Source organism: Phalacrocorax aristotelis, chromosome 1, assembly GCF_949628215.1.
Source record: "Phalacrocorax aristotelis chromosome 1, bGulAri2.1, whole genome shotgun sequence".
In the NCBI taxonomy this organism is placed as follows: Eukaryota; Metazoa; Chordata; class Aves; order Suliformes; family Phalacrocoracidae; genus Phalacrocorax; species Phalacrocorax aristotelis.
Genome location: NC_134276.1, coordinates 149,430,720 through 149,451,259, shown reverse-complemented (window position 1 = coordinate 149,451,259; position 20,540 = coordinate 149,430,720). Strand labels below are relative to the sequence as shown.

The 20,540-nt window shown below is 43.8% G+C and overlaps 1 protein-coding gene across 1 annotated transcript; it reads left to right on the top strand.

The window, feature by feature from the left end:
* Positions 1-14,487: 14,487 nt before the first annotated feature.
* On the top strand, positions 14,488-19,206 carry LOC142067025 (aldo-keto reductase family 1 member B1-like). The gene is made up of 6 exons (XM_075115262.1): positions 14,488-14,624; positions 15,360-15,466; positions 16,285-16,366; positions 16,826-16,909; positions 17,360-17,442; positions 18,259-19,206. Exons 1-6 carry the CDS (start codon positions 14,529-14,531, stop codon positions 18,296-18,298), a joined length of 492 nt encoding a protein of 163 aa, XP_074971363.1. The 5' UTR covers positions 14,488-14,528; the 3' UTR covers positions 18,299-19,206.
* The last annotated feature ends 1,334 nt before the right edge of the window (positions 19,207-20,540 follow it).

The window sequence follows — 20,540 nt, the reverse complement described above, 5'->3', positions numbered from 1 at the left end:
AAAAACAGAATAAATATATGAAAAACATATAATAAATATACATACCACATACGTATAATCTCTAATGCTTCAATATGTTGTAAATCCCCAAATTATACAGGAAGGTATAAGGGAAATAATTTTTTGATACTTTACTTCCAGTATCATTTTAATTTACAGGAGTCACTTATCAATTGGTTATCATTGGTATTTGCACAAAAGCACTGCACACAAGATCTACATTTAAAAGACATTTTAAAAAAAAAAACCCCTAATACAGATTAAAAAAACATGCTTTGATAAGACTGTACTCTAAACTATAATGAAATGTGTAAATCATATTAGGACTCAGCGTTACTAGTAATTTTAATAATAATGGCTTTACTGATAATCTTGTGGATCACAAAAATTTGTTGTGTCTGATAGATTCCAATAGCGAATCCCGTGATGATATTCCTGCAGGGGAACGGTGGTTGTTTTAAGTCATCAAAGGCATCTTCTTCCAAAGGGTTTAACTTTTGCTAAACAGCTTCTCTTGCAGGCATGTCTTGGTCTTGACTCAGCAGGCAGGGGTTCAAATGGTGCCTGCGGCAGCCCTCTGGGGACAGCTTCAGATTTTGCCCTCCTGGAAGCCGGCACTGTCCCTTCGCTGGCCCCCGGCATTTCCTACAGCGCTGCCTTTTGGGCAGCTTTGTCTTCCTGGTCTCCTGTACTTAAAGCCAAGTTTCTGCTCCTGCCCTGAGTGAGGCCACACTTCCCAGGGAAATTTTGGTGATGTCAAGCCGGGGCCGGCTTTGCCAGTAACGTCCATGCTGGTATTTCTTGCGGCAGCACAGCTTGGGCTGGAAGCTGTGAGCAGAGGGCAGCACTTTCCTAACAAGTGCAAACAGAAACCTCCAACAACCTTTCAAAGGTATTTTATGAAGCAATTAGTTTTTAGAAGAGAGCTATTTAGCTCTGACTCTGTGCTTTTCCCCACGTGGCTGGTGTATATTTTACCAGCTTCAAGTTGGCAGGCTCAGTGCTCTTTGCGCCTGCCGGTGGAAATGCACTCAGGAGTCACCAACACTTCAGAAAGCTTCATAGATAACAAAAATTTCTGACATATATGGAGTAAAAAAACTGGAAGAGAAATGTTTCTGAGCTAAATCCACCCAAATTAAAGAAAAAATAGTCATAAGTGCTCTGAAAAACTGAACAAGGACTGAAGGGATGCTAAAAGGGTTAACAGAAAGACCTTTGTGAAACCAACTGTAGCTGGAATGTAACAAGAGCCCTGTCAAGCCGATGCCATAATAGACTCACTGCAGGTGGTCATAAGGTCACTGCAGGAACAACTGTTGGAAAATATGCAATTGTTGGAGGAGGAAAGAAATAAAAATTCCATATTGAAGGAAGAACTGAGGAAAGTATACACTTGAGGGAAGTGTATACACAGGCGGACGTAGAGGTGAAGATTTTGGAGAAAGGGATACAGCAAGTTTACCCTCAGGGAGACTTGCAGAAGGCAAGGGAAACCACAGAAAGCCTCCCCCACATGGATCCACTGGTTAAAACAGAGTATTTGTATAAGGACAATAACGATGACAGTCCTCAAGTGCTCACCAAAGGAGTCCCATCTACAGCAACTGAGCTAACAAAGTTGAAAAAAGGTTGTGAGAACTCCAAGGGAACTGGAGACAGAATATGTGTGGAGAGTGTCCCTGTCAGGGGGAGATGGAATTTTGTTGTCAGAAGCAGGAGGATATTGGGGTCTGGATGTGTTCGAAACTACAGGTAATCACTGAGCCCTATGGTCATTAACCCAGAAAGCTGCATACTGGGCTGGGGGGCTGAACCCCTTGGAGAGGGGAGATCCCACTTGCCATAACAGGTATGGTGGATCTGTTAATGGAAAGTGTGCAGAAAGCGGCCTGTCTCCAAACGATGTGTGATCAGGAGCTCAAGCCCAACCAGAGTTCCCTGATGATGAAACCTGTGGACCCAGAGAGGATGACTCACCTGATCCGGGGACTCCCTGATTCCCTGAAACCCATTGGGATCCAATTACAGGGGAAAATTAAAAATGCTTCCAAAGAAGAAAGGGGTATGGCTGCTTTAGAAGGGGTAATAACCCCTGACCATTGGCAGTCGGGAAGGAAAGTGTGGATGTGGGGGGAGGTAGCACAGGAATTAACTAATTTTCTTTTAATTTCCCTGTTGGTGGATGGTTCAAAAAAAAAACGAAACTAAGGTTGTATGGTCTGCGGAGCAAGTTAACAATCTGCATCTGTCGGTTGAGAAGGGCCAAGATTTGAGGCCACTCCATGGCAATTATCTGGGGAGAGAGAGACCCCTAAGTCGACAGGGCTTATGGCATCTAGGGCTTCAGAAGGGCATTCCCTGAGACCTGCTGGAGGGATTCCCAACCCCAAAATTGGAAAAGCTTGTACAGAAATGGTCAGGGAGGAAAGTCACTCTCGGACCGGTTCCCAGTGCCCCACCCCTGATAGACATTGAGGGAAAGCCGAGCAGGGAAAAGGTGGGAAACTAGAACCTCCATTCCCCAAAGGTGGAGGGGTGTGGGATGGGATGGAGGATTGATTTTTTAAGACGCGTCACCTTGAATGTAAGGGGGGATTTATTAATCACAGCTGCTGTAGGACTAGAAAAAGACCAGTAATTTTTCTAATTGATGTTAGGGCACAAATCACTGCATTGATGTGGACCAAAGCAGAACAGTGTGGGATTTTGATCCCATCTAGAAATCTAATTATCTTAAATGCTTTGGGAAAAACACAGTCGATGCCCATGACTTCAGTGACTCCCAGGCGAGGAAGCGCCCATCAATACCATGGTGGCCATAGGACTTTTTCAGACGAAACTTTTAGGTATAGATGTGTTGAAGGGAAGGCAGTAGCGTGACACCCAGGGGAACTTGTGGTCTTTTGGCATCCCCCAAATCAGGCAATTAGCTGAAACATCTTGGGTGGCGATGCACCTATTGCAAATGGCACCTGCCCTTTCCCTCTCCAAGACTAGGAATGTAAAACCCTATCCGTTGCCATTAGGGGCCAGAGAAGGGATAGCCCTGGTAATTGAGGATCTCAAACAATAGGGATTTTTGGTGTTTACCCGCTCCCTGTACAATTCACCAGTGTGGCCGGTATGCAAACCTAATGGAAAATGGTGAGTGACCATTGACTGTCAGCATTTGAATGCAAACACTGGTCCCCTGACTGCAGCTGCACCCAACATAACTGAATTAATTGCAGCCATTCAAGAACAGGCCCACCCTATCTTAACAACCCGTGATGTGAAGGACATGTTTTTCATGGTTCCACTCCAGGGGTGTGATTGCTTTTACCTGGGAAAGACAACGGTATACTTTTACCCATTTGCCTCAGAGATATAAACACTTGCCTACCGTGGCCCACCATGCCCCAGCACATGAATTGGCAATAATTCCGTCAGAAAGAGAGGTTAAAGTCTATCAGTACATTGATGACATACTAACAGGGAGATATACCATAGCTTCGGTGCAGACTATGCAGGACAGAATTATTAATCATCTGGAAGAAAAAGGCCTTCAAATACCAAAAAAAAAACCTACGAACTCCTGCCAGTGAAGTTAAGTTTTTGGGCATCTGGTGGAAAGGAGGGTCAGCCTGTATTCCTTGGGACACCCTCTCAGCATTGGATCAGGTAAAAATCCCAGAAAGTAAAAAAGAGCTGCAACACACCTTGGGATTATTGGTCTTATGGAGAAAACATATCCTGGACTTCGCAATAATTGCATGTCCCTTATATGACCTGTTGCAAAAGAGGACAATTTGGGAGTGGACTCCAGCCCACGATGAGGCATTGCAACTTCTGGTGTTTGGAGTAAGCACCCATCAAGTTTTGGGCCCTATCCACCCCACCGACCCAGTTCAGATTGAATGGGGGTTTGCACGCTCAGGATTGTCAATTCTTTTTTGGCAGAAGGGAGCAGAAGGTCCTATTCGACCGATTGGGTTTTATTCTAGGAGTTTTAAGGACGCTGAAAAATGATACTCCAATTGGGAAAAGGGTTTGTTTGTAGTGAGCTTAGCTCTTAGAGAAGGGGAGCGAACCATACACCAACAACCTATTGTTTTAAGGGGACCCTTTAAGGTAATTAAGCCTGTGTTAGCAGGGACCCCTCTCCCTGATGGGGTGGCCCAAAGGGATGCTGTGTGGAAATGGTATGCTAAAATCGAATATTATTGTAGCATTTTTCCTGCCACTGAAGGTACTGCAATGGTGTTAAACATACAGGAAGAAGTGACAAACCTTCTGGAGGAGGATACCCCTCCTCTTTCTGTTATTAAAATTGCCCCACCATTTTTGGAGGAGCTGTGAAACATAAGGTCCACAGATTCCTCCGCCAAGTGAGAGGGCAAAGAGTGGAAGTATTGGGCTGTTGCGATTAATGTGGATGTGAAGAGGGAAATAATTACCAAAGGTGACGGCAGTGCCCAAGTGGGAGAGTTAGTGGCAGCACGGAGCGTGTTTAACAGCGAGGGAAAAGCAGGAACTCCAGTGTATATCTATACTGACTCATTTGCAGTATTCAAAGAGGGCACAGAATAGCTCCCTTTTTGGGAACAGAACAACTGGGAGGTGAATCGGGTGCCAGTGTGGTAAAAGGAGAGGTGGCCAGAAGTCTTAGATATTGCCGAGCATGGGGATTTCACAATAGCATGGGTGCCCTCCCACCAAAAAGGGAGTACTCTGGCAAGTGATTGGAATAACAGGGTGGACAAGTTGGCCAGAACTGCCCCTCTGCAGAAGGAGAATCAAACAGGAGAAAACTGGGATAGGCTTTTGGAATGGCTACATGTTAAACGTGACCACCCAGGGTCTAATGACTTATACAAGGAGGCACGTGCCAGAGGCTGGCCTGTCACTCGGGAAGCTTGCAGGAGCTGTATTTCAGCTTGTGAAAAATGCTGACTCCAGCTAGAACGACACCCTGTGGAAGAATTCCCACTCCATTTGAGAGATATAAAGACCCTTTGAGAGGTTTGGCAAATTGATTATATTGGGCCTTTCTGAAAGTTGGAAGGGAAACAATATGTAATAGTGGGTGTGGAACTAATTTCTGGCCCGGTCCAAGGTGAAGCATTTCCATGAGCAACTGGAGAAAGTACAGTGTGGGCCCTGAAAATTTGGTTTAGCTCCCTCCCAAAGCCTAGTTCTATTCGGTCAGACAATGGCAGTCATTTTACCACTGCCAGGGTACAGGAGTGGGCACGGGAAGAAGGAATCAAGTGGGTATTCCACACCCTGTATTCCCCCAAGCCAGTGGGATAGTGGAACAAACTAATGGGGCCTTTAAACGATTTCTGAAACCTCATAAACCACATTGGGTGGAGCATCTCTGGGATGTAGTTACTGGAGTCAGTGATTGTTGGGGAATGAATGGATGCCCCTGACTAAAAGCCTTTTGTCCTAAACCCCCAACTTCAATTCCAAAACCTCAAGCTGCTGGCATTCCCAGGGAACCAACCTTCTCTCCTGGACAGCCGGTGTTGGTAGAAATGCCAGCCATTGGGGCCATCCCCCTCGTACTTGCTGAACCCCTTAATAAATATGCCTGGAAGGCTAAAGATGCCTGGGGAAAAGAGCACAAAATTAACCCTTGCTGGATTGTCCCTTCATTTTAACTGTGCAAACGAAGCCCAAGCAGGGCAAGTAGATGTTTTGTTTCATTTCATAAGAGACCTCCATGGGAACGAGACCGAATGTGGCAAGACTAACATTTGTTTTTTAACTATTTGTATTTTTGTGATTGTTTTTATAACATTTGTAAGCTTAGGCTGGAATTGCAGAGCAAAATGTCAGTTTTGTTGTTTTGGTGTATTTTATGGGCCGTGACCACTGGAACAATCAGTTAACCCCCTCAGAGACTTTGGGGATGAAGGCAATGATACAAAGAATTCTTTTATGCAATTGGCTGAACAAATAGCCAGTGTTTATAATATATCAAAATGCTGGATATGTGGAGGACTGTTTGGTCTATCACGTTGGCTCTGGGTAGCTATACCTTTGCTACCGAAATGGTTGGTGAGTAGATATAGTGAAGCAAAAGGGAATAAAACATGGGAAAGCTCACATGATTCACCATGGCACATGAAATTTCCAGAGAAAGGTAAACATTGTTTGGCAAGAACAGAAAAGGGTGGCCCCTTTGTGGGTAACAGCATGTGTGATTGGATGTATCAGAATGTAAGCATAGCTGTTCAGGTGGGGGAAGAGCCACATAAAAACGATAAATTCATATATACCTATGCCTGGGTGAATGATGATGTATACACGAACACATTTCCCAGATTTTGGTCTCTTACGCCTAATGAAAGTCGCGGTGACACTGTAGGCCATGATTGTATTTGGGACCAGGAAGCAGGAGCTTACAACTGTAAATATTGTAATAAAATAGATTGGCCCCATTGGAGGACAACATGGGAAGAAATTTGAGGCATACCCTGTTGTGAAAACACCACAAAGGAATCACTATATTGTTGTGTTGAAAGTGACCCATTTGGTTTAGAACCTACCCCTTATTTTGATCCCTCACCCCAGGCAGAATGTTGGAGAGGACCCTTTGCTAATGGATCAGTGGCCCTTAAGGGACACTATTGGATATGTGGAAACCATGCATATAAAGCACTGCCAGCAAACTGGTCAGGAATAGGTTATGTTGGGGTGATCCGTCCCTTGCTTTTCTTACTCCCAGAAACAGGCAGAGACCATGTAGGTGTTCAAATATATCATGATTTGAAGTGGGAAAAATGATGCAAAATTATTGATACCTCCCTCACTGATGGGAGGGGCCAGTCCTGGGGTAAAGATGTGTGGACCCCACAACGTATCATACATTATGGACCTGCAATGTGGAACCCCAGTGAATGGGTTAGTGGTGCTTGAGAACCCATTTACAATCTAAATCGCATTATCCGGCTGCAACCCATACTAGAAATTTCCACCAATCAAACAGCTGAGGCCCTTGACCTATTGCCAGATCAGGCAACCCAAACGTGAACTGGAATTTATCAGCACCACATGGTTTTCGACTACCTACTAGCCGAAGAAGGCAGAGTCTGTGGGAAACTGAATTATTCTAATTGCTGTTTAAAAATCAATGGCAATGGCAAGGTTGTTAAAAAAATTATCGCCACAATACGGAAATTAGCCCATGTTCCCATCCAAACCTGGAAATGATGGAATGTTGATATGTTGTCCTGGTTTCCAGGAGGCTCTTGGATTAAACGAGTCTTATTTTACCTATTGTATGGTCTAGCTATGTTACTGTTTTTGCCATGTGTCATCCCACGTTTCATTCAGTTAATCCAATGTGTTGTCACAAATACGCAGTTTGTTCCCACTGTGTCACCTGTTGGAGTTAAACAAATTTAAGCTATACGTCAGTCTGTGTCATCCACAGTCCAAATTGCTTAAACTGTTTGTCTCCCCAACTTATTTTCATTAAAAACTGAGTTGTTATTGATGGCAGGCATTGGCCTTGTTTAGAGTTGATATCATTACAATGTTTTAGCCTTTATAGCTAAAATCTTTGTTATTGATCTAATCTTTCTGCCTTTGTTTCTATTCTTTCTCTTATCAAGGTCTCTCTATCTGCCACCAATGTGGAACCATGGGGTGGTGTAAGGGACTAGAAACTTGTCTCAGCATTGTTGGCAGGCAAGTTTAACTACCGAAGCCTGATCACCGCGGCAACTGAGCGGGACAGTTTAATCACCAAGGCAGCCCATTGAGTTGTACCCATCAGGAATGTGTGCGTCCTGTTGTCTCGGAGCACATGCCCTCTGTGCCTGCGCCTGGACCCAGGGTCGACTGACAACATATGGGGTGCTCGGACCCTCTAGAACTTTCGAGCACCCTCTGATAACAGTACTGGGCATGCACCCACTGCCGAGCACGAGGCGTGGGTATGCAAAACAGTTATTGACTGTGCAAGAGGCCAATGCTATAAAAAGGGGAAACCAGCAGAGACCACGAGGAGCATTCTGGAACATTCTCCCACCGGATTTGAAGATACATCGGATGGACGGACGGACGAGTCACCACAGATCCGTGGTGGTAGCTATCGCAATGCTCTCACTCTCTCTCTTTCCCTTTCTCACTTTTTCTCTCTTTCTCTGCTCTTCTCTTGTGTATTTGTTGTTGGTCAAATAAAGTGACTTGGCACTTGACTACGTTTTGACTCTTAATTCTGTTTCCGAGAATGTAAACGGAACCTAGTCACGACAAAACATTGGAGTTAATCAGAAGTTAAGTCCAGCCGCCCCCAACCTCCCAGAATTATCTGAGGTCGGTTGGAAAGCAAGGGGGTTTAACCTCTGCCAAATTGTTCAGCCCAACAGTGGATCATGCCAGGTGCCCGTGGCCAAAGCCAGTTCTGGCTCTGACTGCTGGGGAAAAGGCCAGGTCACAGCACAAAGGATCGAGAAGGTCTGCGGCGTAGAGCTGTGTGGGAAGGGTCAGGCCGCAGGCAGAGGCAGCTGCTGCTGGTCGGTATGAGTGTAAGCAACAACTTGAGGATACAAGAGGAAAACTACTGGACAAGAAAAGATACAAAATCCTACAGGAAATCGGGCGCTGTGGGACAAGAGTTTGGTACTGCTGGGGGCTTGCTCTAGAGAGCGGCAGGGTGGATTGATGCCTGCAGGGACTCTTTGGGCGTCTGCCCTGGAAGTGCTGAGTACGCTCATGCTCAGCCTGCCAGGCTCTGCTGACTTTTATCTATATTAACTTCAAAACAACAGGTTTATGCTTTCAGGTTCAACCTATTCTGCATGCAGGCTCTGCGTGCGGTCAAAAGTGCCTGAACAGTGACCTGCCCTTGGTTGCTGGGCATTTGAGATGCTGCCTGTTGAAATATGGTCTTACCCTGGGGCTGGTTTTGCCTCTAACAGGCAAAGAAATGGCAAGGAAGGAAAAGTCCATTAATGGCTGGATAAACAATAGATGCTTAGCACTCATATTGTTAAAATGAGTTTTTACAAAATTTTGGGCAGGGCTCTGAAACCAGGTAGCACGCCAGCTCCTGCTGGCAGGACACAGGAGGCTTCAGGCTGGGTCAAACCTGCTCTGCATAAAAAGGAGAGGTTTTGGATTTTCCAAAATAGGCTTCTGTTCCCACTGAGCCTTGTAAAGCTGTTTTTTCAGTTTATGCAGAAGTTGTTACTCAGCTGTGAATGGTAAAAGATCTAATGTAGGAGAGGGTGCAAACAGGGGAGGCCATAAAGTAGCAGTAACACAGCATCACGGGACAAGACACCTGAAGCTGTTTGGCTTCTGAAAAGTGGGTAAGTATAGAAAATGACACAGTGGCTGCTCCAGGAAATGCAAATGTGCCACAGTGTGACATTAGTGATTGTCAGTCTTGCAGGTTAAGCAGTTTTGATTTTGAAGAGTCACACAGAGCAAGTGCGATGGCTCTTGAAAAGAAAAAGCTTTGTTTATTTCTTAGCTCCTCTCTCAAGTGGGGGGGACCCTTCATTAAAAGGACTGTGTTGCCCCTGTGTCCCACAGCTTGTATTGTGAATCTTTTTAAAAGTGATCCCTCCTGTGGACAGATCTATGCTTTCTCCTGAGACAAACAGCTTTGTGGCTTCTTATGGTGATGTGTTCAAGAGCGAAGAGGTGAGACCAGAAATGATTCTTGGGGGATGTGCAAGAAAAGCAGAGACTCTTGAAGAAAAGCAGAGACTATAAGGTATAAAAAAAAATGCCTGCAACCTTGGTCAATACAATATGTGCAACTGGCATGATAAGCTCACTCAACAAATTCACGTGAGGAGCCCACAATCAGTTCTGAAATACTCCAAAGAGTGAGAGAAAGGCAAAATCCTTGCCTTCTATCGCTTATTATAGCCCTTCTGCCCACATTTGCCTTGTCCGCGGCCAGTCAGTAGGCAGGAGGAAGGGGCAAAGCATATTTAAAACTTTTGCAAGGGGCTGCAGCATCCCCTTGCCTGCGGCGGCTGGGAGGGGATCATGGCCACCTACCTGGAGCTGCTCACCTGTGCCAGGATGCCCATCCTGGCACAGGGGACCTGGCAGGTTCCTGCTGGAGCGGGGGACCTCTCCCTGTCAGGTCAGGTTGGAGGGGGCTCTGAGCAACCTGATCTAGTTGAAGCTGCCCCTGCTCACTGCAGGGCAGGGTTGGACTAGATGACCTCTAAAGGTCCCTTCCAACCTAAACCATTCTGTGATTCTATGACTCTGTGAATGGGGAGTCTCCTTTACCCAGTCATGCCGACTCGAAGTCCTGTTCAGTGAGCACCACGTAAAATGAAGCAATGGAATATTTTTTGTGAAAAATGTATTACAGAGTTTTGTGTAATCACAGGATACACCGTCACCTTTGCTCTCCACCCATGACTCCTCCACTCAAAAGTGATGCAGATCGCTCCTCGCTGCAGGTTTCGGGTTTGTGTATTTGTGGTTTTTTTTTCCTTTTTTCTCCCCAAGGAGCGCTTGCTCCTGCAGGGCAGCTTTTCCAGCTGCAGCAGCCAGAGATAAGGTACTCCACAATGTACCTTATTACCAGTGTTTGGCTGGTGTCACTGTTAGGCCACTTTCCCATGCCGCCCTAGGAGATGCAGCATTCACACATAGGAAGGGGTGGGATGGGGAAAGGGGCTGCAAAAAGGAAAACTTGTAAAACTTTAAGCTGGCTCTTTGGTTGTGTGTAGCCTTGTGGAAAAAAGTGCTGCAATTTATATGTTGTTTTTTCAAGTGAACCAACCACACACACTTTGATTGGAAATACTTGGAGGAGTGAACTCATTAAAAAAAGGAGATCATGGTGGGGGTATAATGAAGTTAAGTGTAGGTGGTGGTCATGGTTTTGAATCATGTTTCTGTTTGAAGACCCATTTTCCAGAATCAGCATCCAGTCATCAAACAACCCTTCAGTGTCTCCAAGCCAAGAATCTGAAGTGATTTACTTTGCTATTAAATACCAGGTTGTGTATTTTACCCAGGAGGTGGCACTGTGTGTAGTGTTTTTCCGTCCTCTCACCTCCTTCGTCCTGTGGCAACAAAAGCAGGCTTGTTTACGTGCAGGGCCAGCAAGCTTTCCAGAGGTGATCCATTTCCTCACGTCGCCAGTATGTCATACTAAAATTGCTTTTAATTTCTGGGCAAATTAGAACATATTTCAAGGTAGCCTGGTGTCTGAATGTGAATATTCAGTCCTTAGAAAAGGGCAGATCAGCTCAGGCAACTCATCAGTGACTCCTGTGGCCAGTTTCAATGGGTTCATTTTATTCCAGAAAATGAAACAAAAGCAAGATCCAAACTGGAACACCTCATTATTTGGGGGTTTAAAGTCTCCAGATTTGGAGGACAGCAAACTTCTTTTTCTGGTATTTATGAAATTCCTGACTTTTCTTCTTGTTTCAGTCTCTCCAAGGAGCAGCAAGAGATGCAGTAAAGTTTGCCATCGATGTTGGGTATGGCCACTTTGATTGTGCCTACCTGTACAAGAACGAGCGTGAGACTGGGGATGCACTTTGAGAAAAAATTGAGGAGGAGGCTGTGAGGTAAGAAGACCTCTTTACTGCCAGTAAGGTATGTCCTTGGATAACTTCTCACATGAGGCCAGCTCTCAGGAGGAGAGACAAGATCCCAACCTGCAAAGTGCTGGGGGATGAAGCTGGCCTGGGCATCAACTCCTTTCTCTCAGGGCAAAGCATTTTGCAGATGGAGGGAAGGAAGAGGTCAACTCAAAAAAAAAGAGGCTTGATTTGAGAGGGATTTTTTTGTAGTCCATATCCATTGTCAGCCACGGAGACAGGAACTGAGGCCATGCTCTCAGTTGCCTCTGAGATAGGAAGCAGGGCTATTGTATTCATGGTCACTCCCGCTGCGCTGCCGGCCTCAGCCTGTTAACTCCTGTATGTTTTGTTTTGTTTTGTTTTTTCCCCCAACAACAATGGTAGGAAAAATAAAGTAACTTCTATCTGCTGGAAGCTGGCGGGTCAATTTTCACCAGTTTTGCTTTTTTCCTTTGTTTTGTTTAATTGTTTTATGAATGTTGGAATTTTAGAGTATCTCATTCTCATTTTACTTAACTGACAGTACCACAAACAAAATAAGATGCACAAAAGTGGTGCTTCCTGAAGATGAGAAGATGTGCTGTATTGTGAGTCTCTGTGCCTGCGCTGTGTGTTTCCCTGCCAGGGATGCTCTGCGGTTGTGAGGCCAGGAGAGCAGCTCACAGGCTTTGCGTTAACCCCACAACTGTGGTTCACCTTCCATGAGAGGTCCCTGGTGAAGCAGGCATGCCAGAAAGCACTTGCTGCCCTCCAGCTGGATTATTTGGATCTCTACCTCTGGCACTGGCCCATGGGATTCCAGGTACTGAGACTTTAACTCCTGGGAGCCATCTGTCAGAGCTCTGCCACTTTTTTCTTTGGGTCTGGACATGCCCTTAGTCCTCTCTAATGAGGAGTGTTGTTAGACCTCATTAGGACAGAATGACAAACCTCTGCCCTGGAGGAAAGGTAAGGTCATGGCTGCTTAAGCTAGGTCTTGTAGTACAAAAAAATAACTTTATTTTGCCCTGCACAGCATTTCCATGTCATGGATCAAATTACCACCCAGATCACATTCCTCTTAAAGTCTGGGGTTTGGCTGTCATTTGCTTATCCAGGATCAAACAGTTGTAAATTACTTAGTTCCTATTTTCCTCTTCTCTCTCTACCCCCAGGTTAAATAAATCCTTGTTTCCCCATCACGTCACATCCCTGGCCTTCCCCCAACTTGACTGAGGCACATAAAAGTGTCTGCCCTTCCTCTGCCTGCAGGACATATTCTCAAGAAGCAGATTTTCTTGAAGATTACTCTGTTCATACAGATTACTGGTTTTGGCCACCTCTCTCCCCAGCACAAACATAAGCCAGGATATCCAGCATGTCTCCAGCTCCACTTGCTTGTAGAATTTCTAAGTGATTTCTTTAACTACTTACAATTCAGCCTACCTTAAACTGGCTTTTGTGATGATAGGCAGGAGAGGAGCTATTTCCTGCAGACGGAAATGGCATGGTCAATCCCAGTGATATGGATTTTCTGGTTATGTGGGAGGTATGGTCATTGACAGGCTGAAAAATTCTTGCTGGTTTGGAATAACAGCCTGAAAACTTTAAGGTTTCCAATTTGGGAAGTGTTCTGAGAGAATTTCCAATGTGAAGTATTCCAGATTGCCGGTTTCTCTGTGCCCTTGGGCTCCTTCTGGTGTTACTTTGCCAAAATAAAGGTATTTTTATGTCTACTGCTTACTAAAGTGGCTGGGTGGGCATGGCAAGGAGGAAAGCTTTGACTGTGTGTATACCCTGCGGTGGCTTGAGCTGACATATGCTGTCGCTTCAGTCCCCACACCACACTCTGGGCATTTATCGGTGGCTTTACCTGTAGCCATACTCATCCCTAGTCGCACCTGAGCTGTCCAGACCACAGCAAAGCCAACATGCCTGTGCCAAAGTAGCCCCAGCATCCAAAATTCCCTCTTAGGAAGTACTGGATCTTGCCCAACATCCATTGCTGAAGCTGTGTGTGCAATGCAAACAGGCATGAGCACAGGCTGCCTGGGAGACAAGACTTGGCTGCAGGTTCAATTTTCTGCTTTGCTGATGGTTTGGGCTTCCTTTTACCTCCACCCCCACGGCTGCTCAGCATGGCCAGGTCGGAAGAGGACAGGAGACTCACCAGAGTCAGGAGAATTTGCTGATGCTTTCTCCCTTCTGTCAGATGAAGGATAAGGCACATTTTTGTTGCTCATTGGAAGGAAAAAAGTGAACATTTCAGGCTGCTGCTTCTGATAACAACTTCAAATAAAATTATTTCTGCTTTAGAAGAGATGTATCTTCTGCTCTGAAGGCTGGTAGTAGATTATTTTCTCCTGTTTCTTTTCTGATGGAGGTGCCAGCCTAATTAGGGCTGTCTGGCTGTTTTATTGTTTGCTAGTGTGAAAGAAAATAGGGAGGATGGGGAAACACATCATGGCTTATACTACACTGCCACCACTAAATGGTACATTTGCCCTGGGAAAGTAAGCAGCACTGGCGATCAGGTATCCTGTCCTAGCTATCCCAGAAGAGCTCCTTGTCGAGCCGCTGTTCCAAACGACAAACTTTTTATTATGGGATCATTATTTTGTTAGCTGGGGAATTATCCTAAAAAAAACCCCTTTTATTTTGGAGCAGAAGGTCTGCTTGGGGATAATATTTCAAAATAGTTTTATTCTACTGAAATAATCATAGTGTAATAATTGTTAATCTTGAATAACGCTGTTATTTTTTTGTATGATGATACAAGAGAGAGAGCCTGTGTCTTTGACCATGTCCCACTGTTCAATGTGCGATGCCTCGTCACAAGAGGATCCCAGCCACGATGATTTTTACTGTTGAAGTCTTTGCACAGGCATTTTTTTCCATATGAAAAAAACATTTCTTAAGTCAATAGCAAGTCTGATTCTGTAGTGTTTCTAGGCTACGGAAGAGCTGCTGGATGCAAGAATGGTGAAGGACACAGGAGTCTCCAACTTTAACTGCAAACAGACAGATCAGCTCTTGAGCAAACCAGACTTAAGACACAAACCTGCAAATCATCAGGTAAATTGTTCCCAAACTCATCAGTAACAATATCACACCTGTCTGGGATTTGACGGAACATCTCTGGCAGTGAAATAGCTTTTTGATACCTGTGTGAGAATACACCTGTATTTGGCCAAACCGTAAATTAACGAAAAAACGCAGGACATTCTGTGCCCTTCCTTGCGCAGGAAGCTGCAGTTACACAAGCCCACGGCACTCCTGGGTTGAAAGTCCCACCTTCACCTTTCTTCTGACTGCAGGACTGAGCTCGTGCAGGCTGAGCGCTGAGCTCGGCAACGGGAAATGCAGCAGGGATTACCCTTCCCCTTTCCTACAGCCCCAGTGCTTGTCCCAGGAGCTAAGGAAAAAGAGGCTGCGTGAATAGATGGGACCGAAGCCAGGCCACACTGCTGGGGTGAATAGGTAGGACTGGATGACACGAGAGTTGGGTGCTTCAGCTGGATGCAGACAACTGGACCTCAGAGTCCATTCATGTGGGGACTGTGAGAGGTCATGAAAAATGAGGCAGGCAGCTGGAAAGAGAAACTAATGCATGAAGATTGGGCCTCGTTGGAGACAGGGTTGGGAAGAAGGGGAAACAATCTGAAAAACTGTCTGACTCTCTTAAAAAACCCATAGCTGCTAAAAGAACAGCCTTTTCAAAGCTGATGTGGAGCTTGGTAGGTCACCATAGTGATGCTAAACCTTGAAGTACCTTCTGCTTCTGAAGAAACCCAGTATTTCTGTTTGTAGATTGAGAGCCACCCCGGTCTTCCTCAGGAAGAGCTGACTGAGTTTTGCCAATCCAAAGGGATCTCTGTCACTGCATGTTGTCCCCTTGGAGTGTCCAGCTGGCCATGGTAAGAATGCTTTGTGAGACCTCTTTCTTACGTGTGGATTGGAGCCAATACAGTAAACCAGTCTCAGGATGTGGATAAACCTTCATAGAGTAAACCTGATGTAATTAGAAAAATATTTACTAATTTGTTAAAAATGACACACACAGAGAAAGCCATTATACTTATGGTGATATTCTGTCCACTAATTCATACCTGTGCTTTTACTGGATTTTCATATTTAGGAGAAAAAGGATCAATTGGATGGTGAAAGTAGTGAAGATAATTCTTAACTGAGCTTGGGTGAGCTTATTAAACATGTAAGAGAACTTCTGAACTAAAAAAAAAACCAACCAAAACAAAAAAAAACTAAGCAGCACATGCTTAAGAAAACAACAACTTTGCAGTCCTGCTGAGACAAATGGGTTAGGTTTTCAAATGGATGACTTGAAATTTTGCTTTTACTCCAATCTTCATGGCTTTCTCTGAGCTGGGACAGGACGTTTCCCAGAGCAGCTGTGCTTGTGGAGGACATGACAGCTGCCCATTCTCAAGACGAAATCTTTGGGCTCTGGACCAAAGAAATTCCTGGCCTGATCCCAGGGTGGACTGAAATCTGTTACAGTGACCTGTTATACTAGAAACTACAGGCCTCTTCTCATGTGCCAACCTGTGATAAAAGGAAAAGAATGAAGGCAGGGACCGGAGCAACGGGAAGATGGTGAATTCAAGTGTGTGAGATTATGCTTTCTTATCATTTAAATAATATTCTTACACTACAGTGCTTGAGGGAGAAGGCAGTGGGCCATTCAACTGCTGAAGTCTGCTTTTTATTTTCACAGGTCCAAGCCTGAGGATATTTGCCTTTTTGATGATCCCCAGGTTAAGGAAATTGCACTCAAGTACAACAAAACCACGGCTCAGGTTATTACTGGTCATAGTATTTTCCCTGGTGACACGTATTTTCCTACTTGTGCTAAAGTAACTAATTATAGAGGTATTACGGAAAGCTGAGTTCCAGCTGTGTCTCATGTGCATTGTAATGCTTTAAAAAACATTAACACTAGTTTTAACGACAGACAGAAGATTACCAATGGCTTTGGGCTGTAATTGTCACGCTACACCACTTCTACAAACAGCGTCCCTGGCTAGTCCTGAACTCTTGCTCCATGACTCCATGCTGTCATCTTGATTTCAGAGATAGACGATGATTAAACGAGCTCATGTAATAATTACGAAGGGTTTGCTACAGCGCTTTTCCTATGTGAGCCATCTCTGATTATCAGCAGAGCTGTTCTGTGTAGCCATGTAGGCACGTACGGCTTTTGCCTTTCTGAAGACGGACAGAACTTCTCAGCTATAATTCCCTATCTGTTCCTGCAGGTGCTTATGCAGCTCCAGATTCGAAGAAATGTGAGTCCAATTCCCAAATCTGTCACTCCACACCATAGCGAGGAAAATTTTAAGGTAAGAGTGTAACTTACAGAATTCTTAATGGTGCTAAATGCTTACACAGAAAATCCCACTCTGCCAGTGGAACAAAGTACCCCCTTCATACTTAGTACTGGGGAAAAAAAGCCTTTTGTCGTTCAGATACCGTGCAGTTTATTTCTTTATGAATGCAAAAAGTTACTTTGAAAGTAAGGAGCCAAGTCTTCTTTATCAGAACACATCAAATATGGGATATTAACTTTTCCACCTCGTGATATAAATATGATGCAATTAGACCCCACTAGCTCCGTAACTTTACGGCATTTTTTCACTGTTCATCACGAATGCACATCCATTGCACACTTCCTAGTGCTTCAACAAATAAAACACTTTTCTGCTTCTGTTTTTGGTATTCTTTCTGCAAGTGAACTTACAGTTGTATTTTAGCAAAATGAAGTAACCCAGCGCTTTGGGACCTTTATTCAGGTGGTTGACTTTGAATCGGCTAAAGAAGGGATGGAAACCTTCCTTGCTTTCAAGAAGCAGTATTGCATCTGCGCATTAAGCAAGTGAGTACATTCTCCTTCTCCACGTTTTAGCAAGATCGGATAATCACTGGATATCCTCTTAACAGACAGTATTTGATAGCCCCACTTAAAAATAAAGAGAGGGAACCTTAGCCAATACCTGGTCACATCCATATCTGTTGGAATCCAGCCCTAGAGTTTATTAGAGCACTGCCCATCTTGTAAAGGTTGGTAGCACTGAGATTTTTGCAGGTACGTTGTGTGTTAAGGTATCTTGTAACAGATGCATACCCAACTGCTGTCTGAAAATCAAAATCACCTGAGAACTCAAAAATAAATAGGCGGCATTTTTTTTTCTGTTTTCTTTGGCTACTTTATATAAGAGACAGTGTAAATAAACTCCATTTTAAAAATGAGACTTGTAATTTTTTTTGAAGTGAAAAGCTGTGCCTATGTATTTATGCCAACATTATTAAGGCAGCGTCTGGATAATAGAACGGTTAGATACAGACTTACCAAGATCTGCAGTTTATTTTGTTTTCACAAGTCTACCCACCTTCCTAATCTCATACTATGGACTTAGGAGTTCACAAGACAGCGGTTTAATATTGCTGGGAAGTTTGGTGATTTTAGCTAAGCAAAAGATACATTATCTTTTGAGAACAAGGTCACAGGTATACGCGAAGGTTACAGAGCATTAACTTCCACTGCCCTGTGTAAGCCATGCAGACTCACATTAGAGTTTTTACTGTAGTTCACAGTTTTAGATCTGCAGAGCTTTTGTCAGAGGAAAAAAGCTTTTTGTTCTTACCCTTAAGAATATCCTTAAAGTGTTTTAATCATACTCTTTTTTTCTAGATGCAAAAATCGCAAGGACTATCCTTTTTTGGAAGACTAACCCAGGCATCCTCTTCAGACCCTCCAGGGATCAGGACTGTATGTCATTGTTTCAAGCAATTTGTAATACTTCATGAGTATTAAATCACAATATAAGCGGAATATGTATTACAAGATGGGAGAAGGTAGCTCACAGGCATTCTGAAGAGTCATCTTTGAGCGCATGTGCATTTGCTTCCCGTAGTATCAACCACAGTTATATCAGTCCTTTATCTTTGCTCTGCTCTTCTTGTAGCAAAATATATATTCTCTTATAATTTAGTAATGATAAGTAATGTTTAATAAACCTGAATCTTTGTCATAACTATAAATCCTGACAAATTTTAGAGAAATTTAGATTCTCCTAGTGGTTGTATTTTTGGACAAAAGGTCAAAACAGAAGCTATCTTTTAGCTGTTAATAGAAGACAATCCATTTAACATCAGAAGATCTTTATAAGATAAGACAGTATGCTGCGTGAGGAATTTCAGCATAACAGACTGAAAGCTCTTTAGAGGACACTGCTGAATTACATTTCAGGAGCCATTTCTTACTGAGGTTTCCTATTTATGAACTGCCAAAACCTAATAAACTGGTGGGAGATCTGTATGTTTGGTTTATCATATCTACAAGAGTATACAAATACTGTCTTTATCAGTAGAATGGCTACAGTGAAGACTGTGAATCTCTCCCAGCAAATCCAAAGTCTGATAAAGGAGACACCGAGGAATTATTTTGTTTGGCAACTGTCTTATTTAACAAGCAGAAACACCAGCCAGCTTCATAGAAGCCACCAGTAGATTTTCGCTCTCTTGTACCACCCCATAGGTAGTGTCTGCTTGTGTTTTGACTGAAAGGATGTCGCTGGATGTTATCATCTTTTGTAAAAAGAGCCTGTGCTACTGCAGCCCATGCACCTGCTGGGGTTTTAATGAGGTGTCCGTTAATCAAGACTTCTTGCCCTTGAACTCGAACACGTGACTCAAAACTCCTGTAATTATTCGGGATCTTCCAGCCCAGTAGAACAACAATGTGGATCAGCACTGCATGCAGAGAGGAAGGAGGATTGTGTAATTAAGGTTCAGGGCTAGGATACACACTTCATGGATATCCTTTTCCAAATTATTTTCTTTGTAGTTGAGGTTTTTAAGTCTATAAAGGAAACGATGACGTATCTTTGAGCTACTTGAGACTTATTCAAACATCTTGCAAAACAGCTGCCCTAGAAATAGCAAAGCAATTCTGTCAAATTGGGTTTCCTTCAGCAGCTCTTCTAAAGAAAGAGGTCTGAAAAGCCTATCGGCAATTGACACCAAACAGTTATAATACAGTGGTACGGATAGGAAGGTGCCTGTTACAGGTGCTCTCTTTTTTTCTGCCCCTGAACATGCTACATTTAAAAGGTCAGTTACAGGATATCATCATAGCCGCAGCTAGAAAATGAGCTACGTGGAAGGTGCTGTGCTTCTGGGCATTTGGAGCATGGTCAGGTTGTGCATCCACAGCAGCAGAATCAATACCCACTTAAGGCTGTGGCATACAGCCTATCTTGAAATATTCTCTACTTCATAGGAATTTTCTAACAACATTCCAATTTAATCACAGCTATCAGTCTTGAAGTTATTTACAGGATGTTTATAGACTTTGGTAGGCAGGAAGTTGGACTAGATGATCACAGCAGACGTATAATAGTAAAAAATTCAAAACAAGTTAGAAGCCAGAGATTGTGTGTTTGTTCAGAGACAATGGATTTTTTTTTTCTGCTGCAACTTTAGCAAAGGTAAAAAGAAAAAAGTTTGGGTGATGTTAATTCTGCAAAATAAAGTACCTTCTATACAACTTAGGCGCACACTGTCTTTTTCTAGCAGACCATTGCTGCCTCACAGCAACCACGGCAGGCTACAATGGCAGTAAGCTTGCTGCTATAAACTGCTCAAGAAGCACACTTCATAGCTTTACCACTTCACCTTCTCTAACACCTGTGCTGTGAGGGCATTGCTCTAATTGCACCTGCTATCTATCAATAAGAAACCACTAAGCATGATCTTCTCTGTATTTAGTTTTGAGGATTCCAAAAATCTTTTGGCCTCTTTCATGATGTGTGTGGCTTTGATTTTTTTTTTTTTGCAAGTTCAGACTTTTCTTTACAATAAAATAATGACAGGCTAGGGTAGAGACATGGGCTTGTTTTACCTCTGTTGTAAATACAATTGACTAGAGAGGAGCAAATGTTTTGTTGGTTAAATCACTGCATCAGAAAAGAG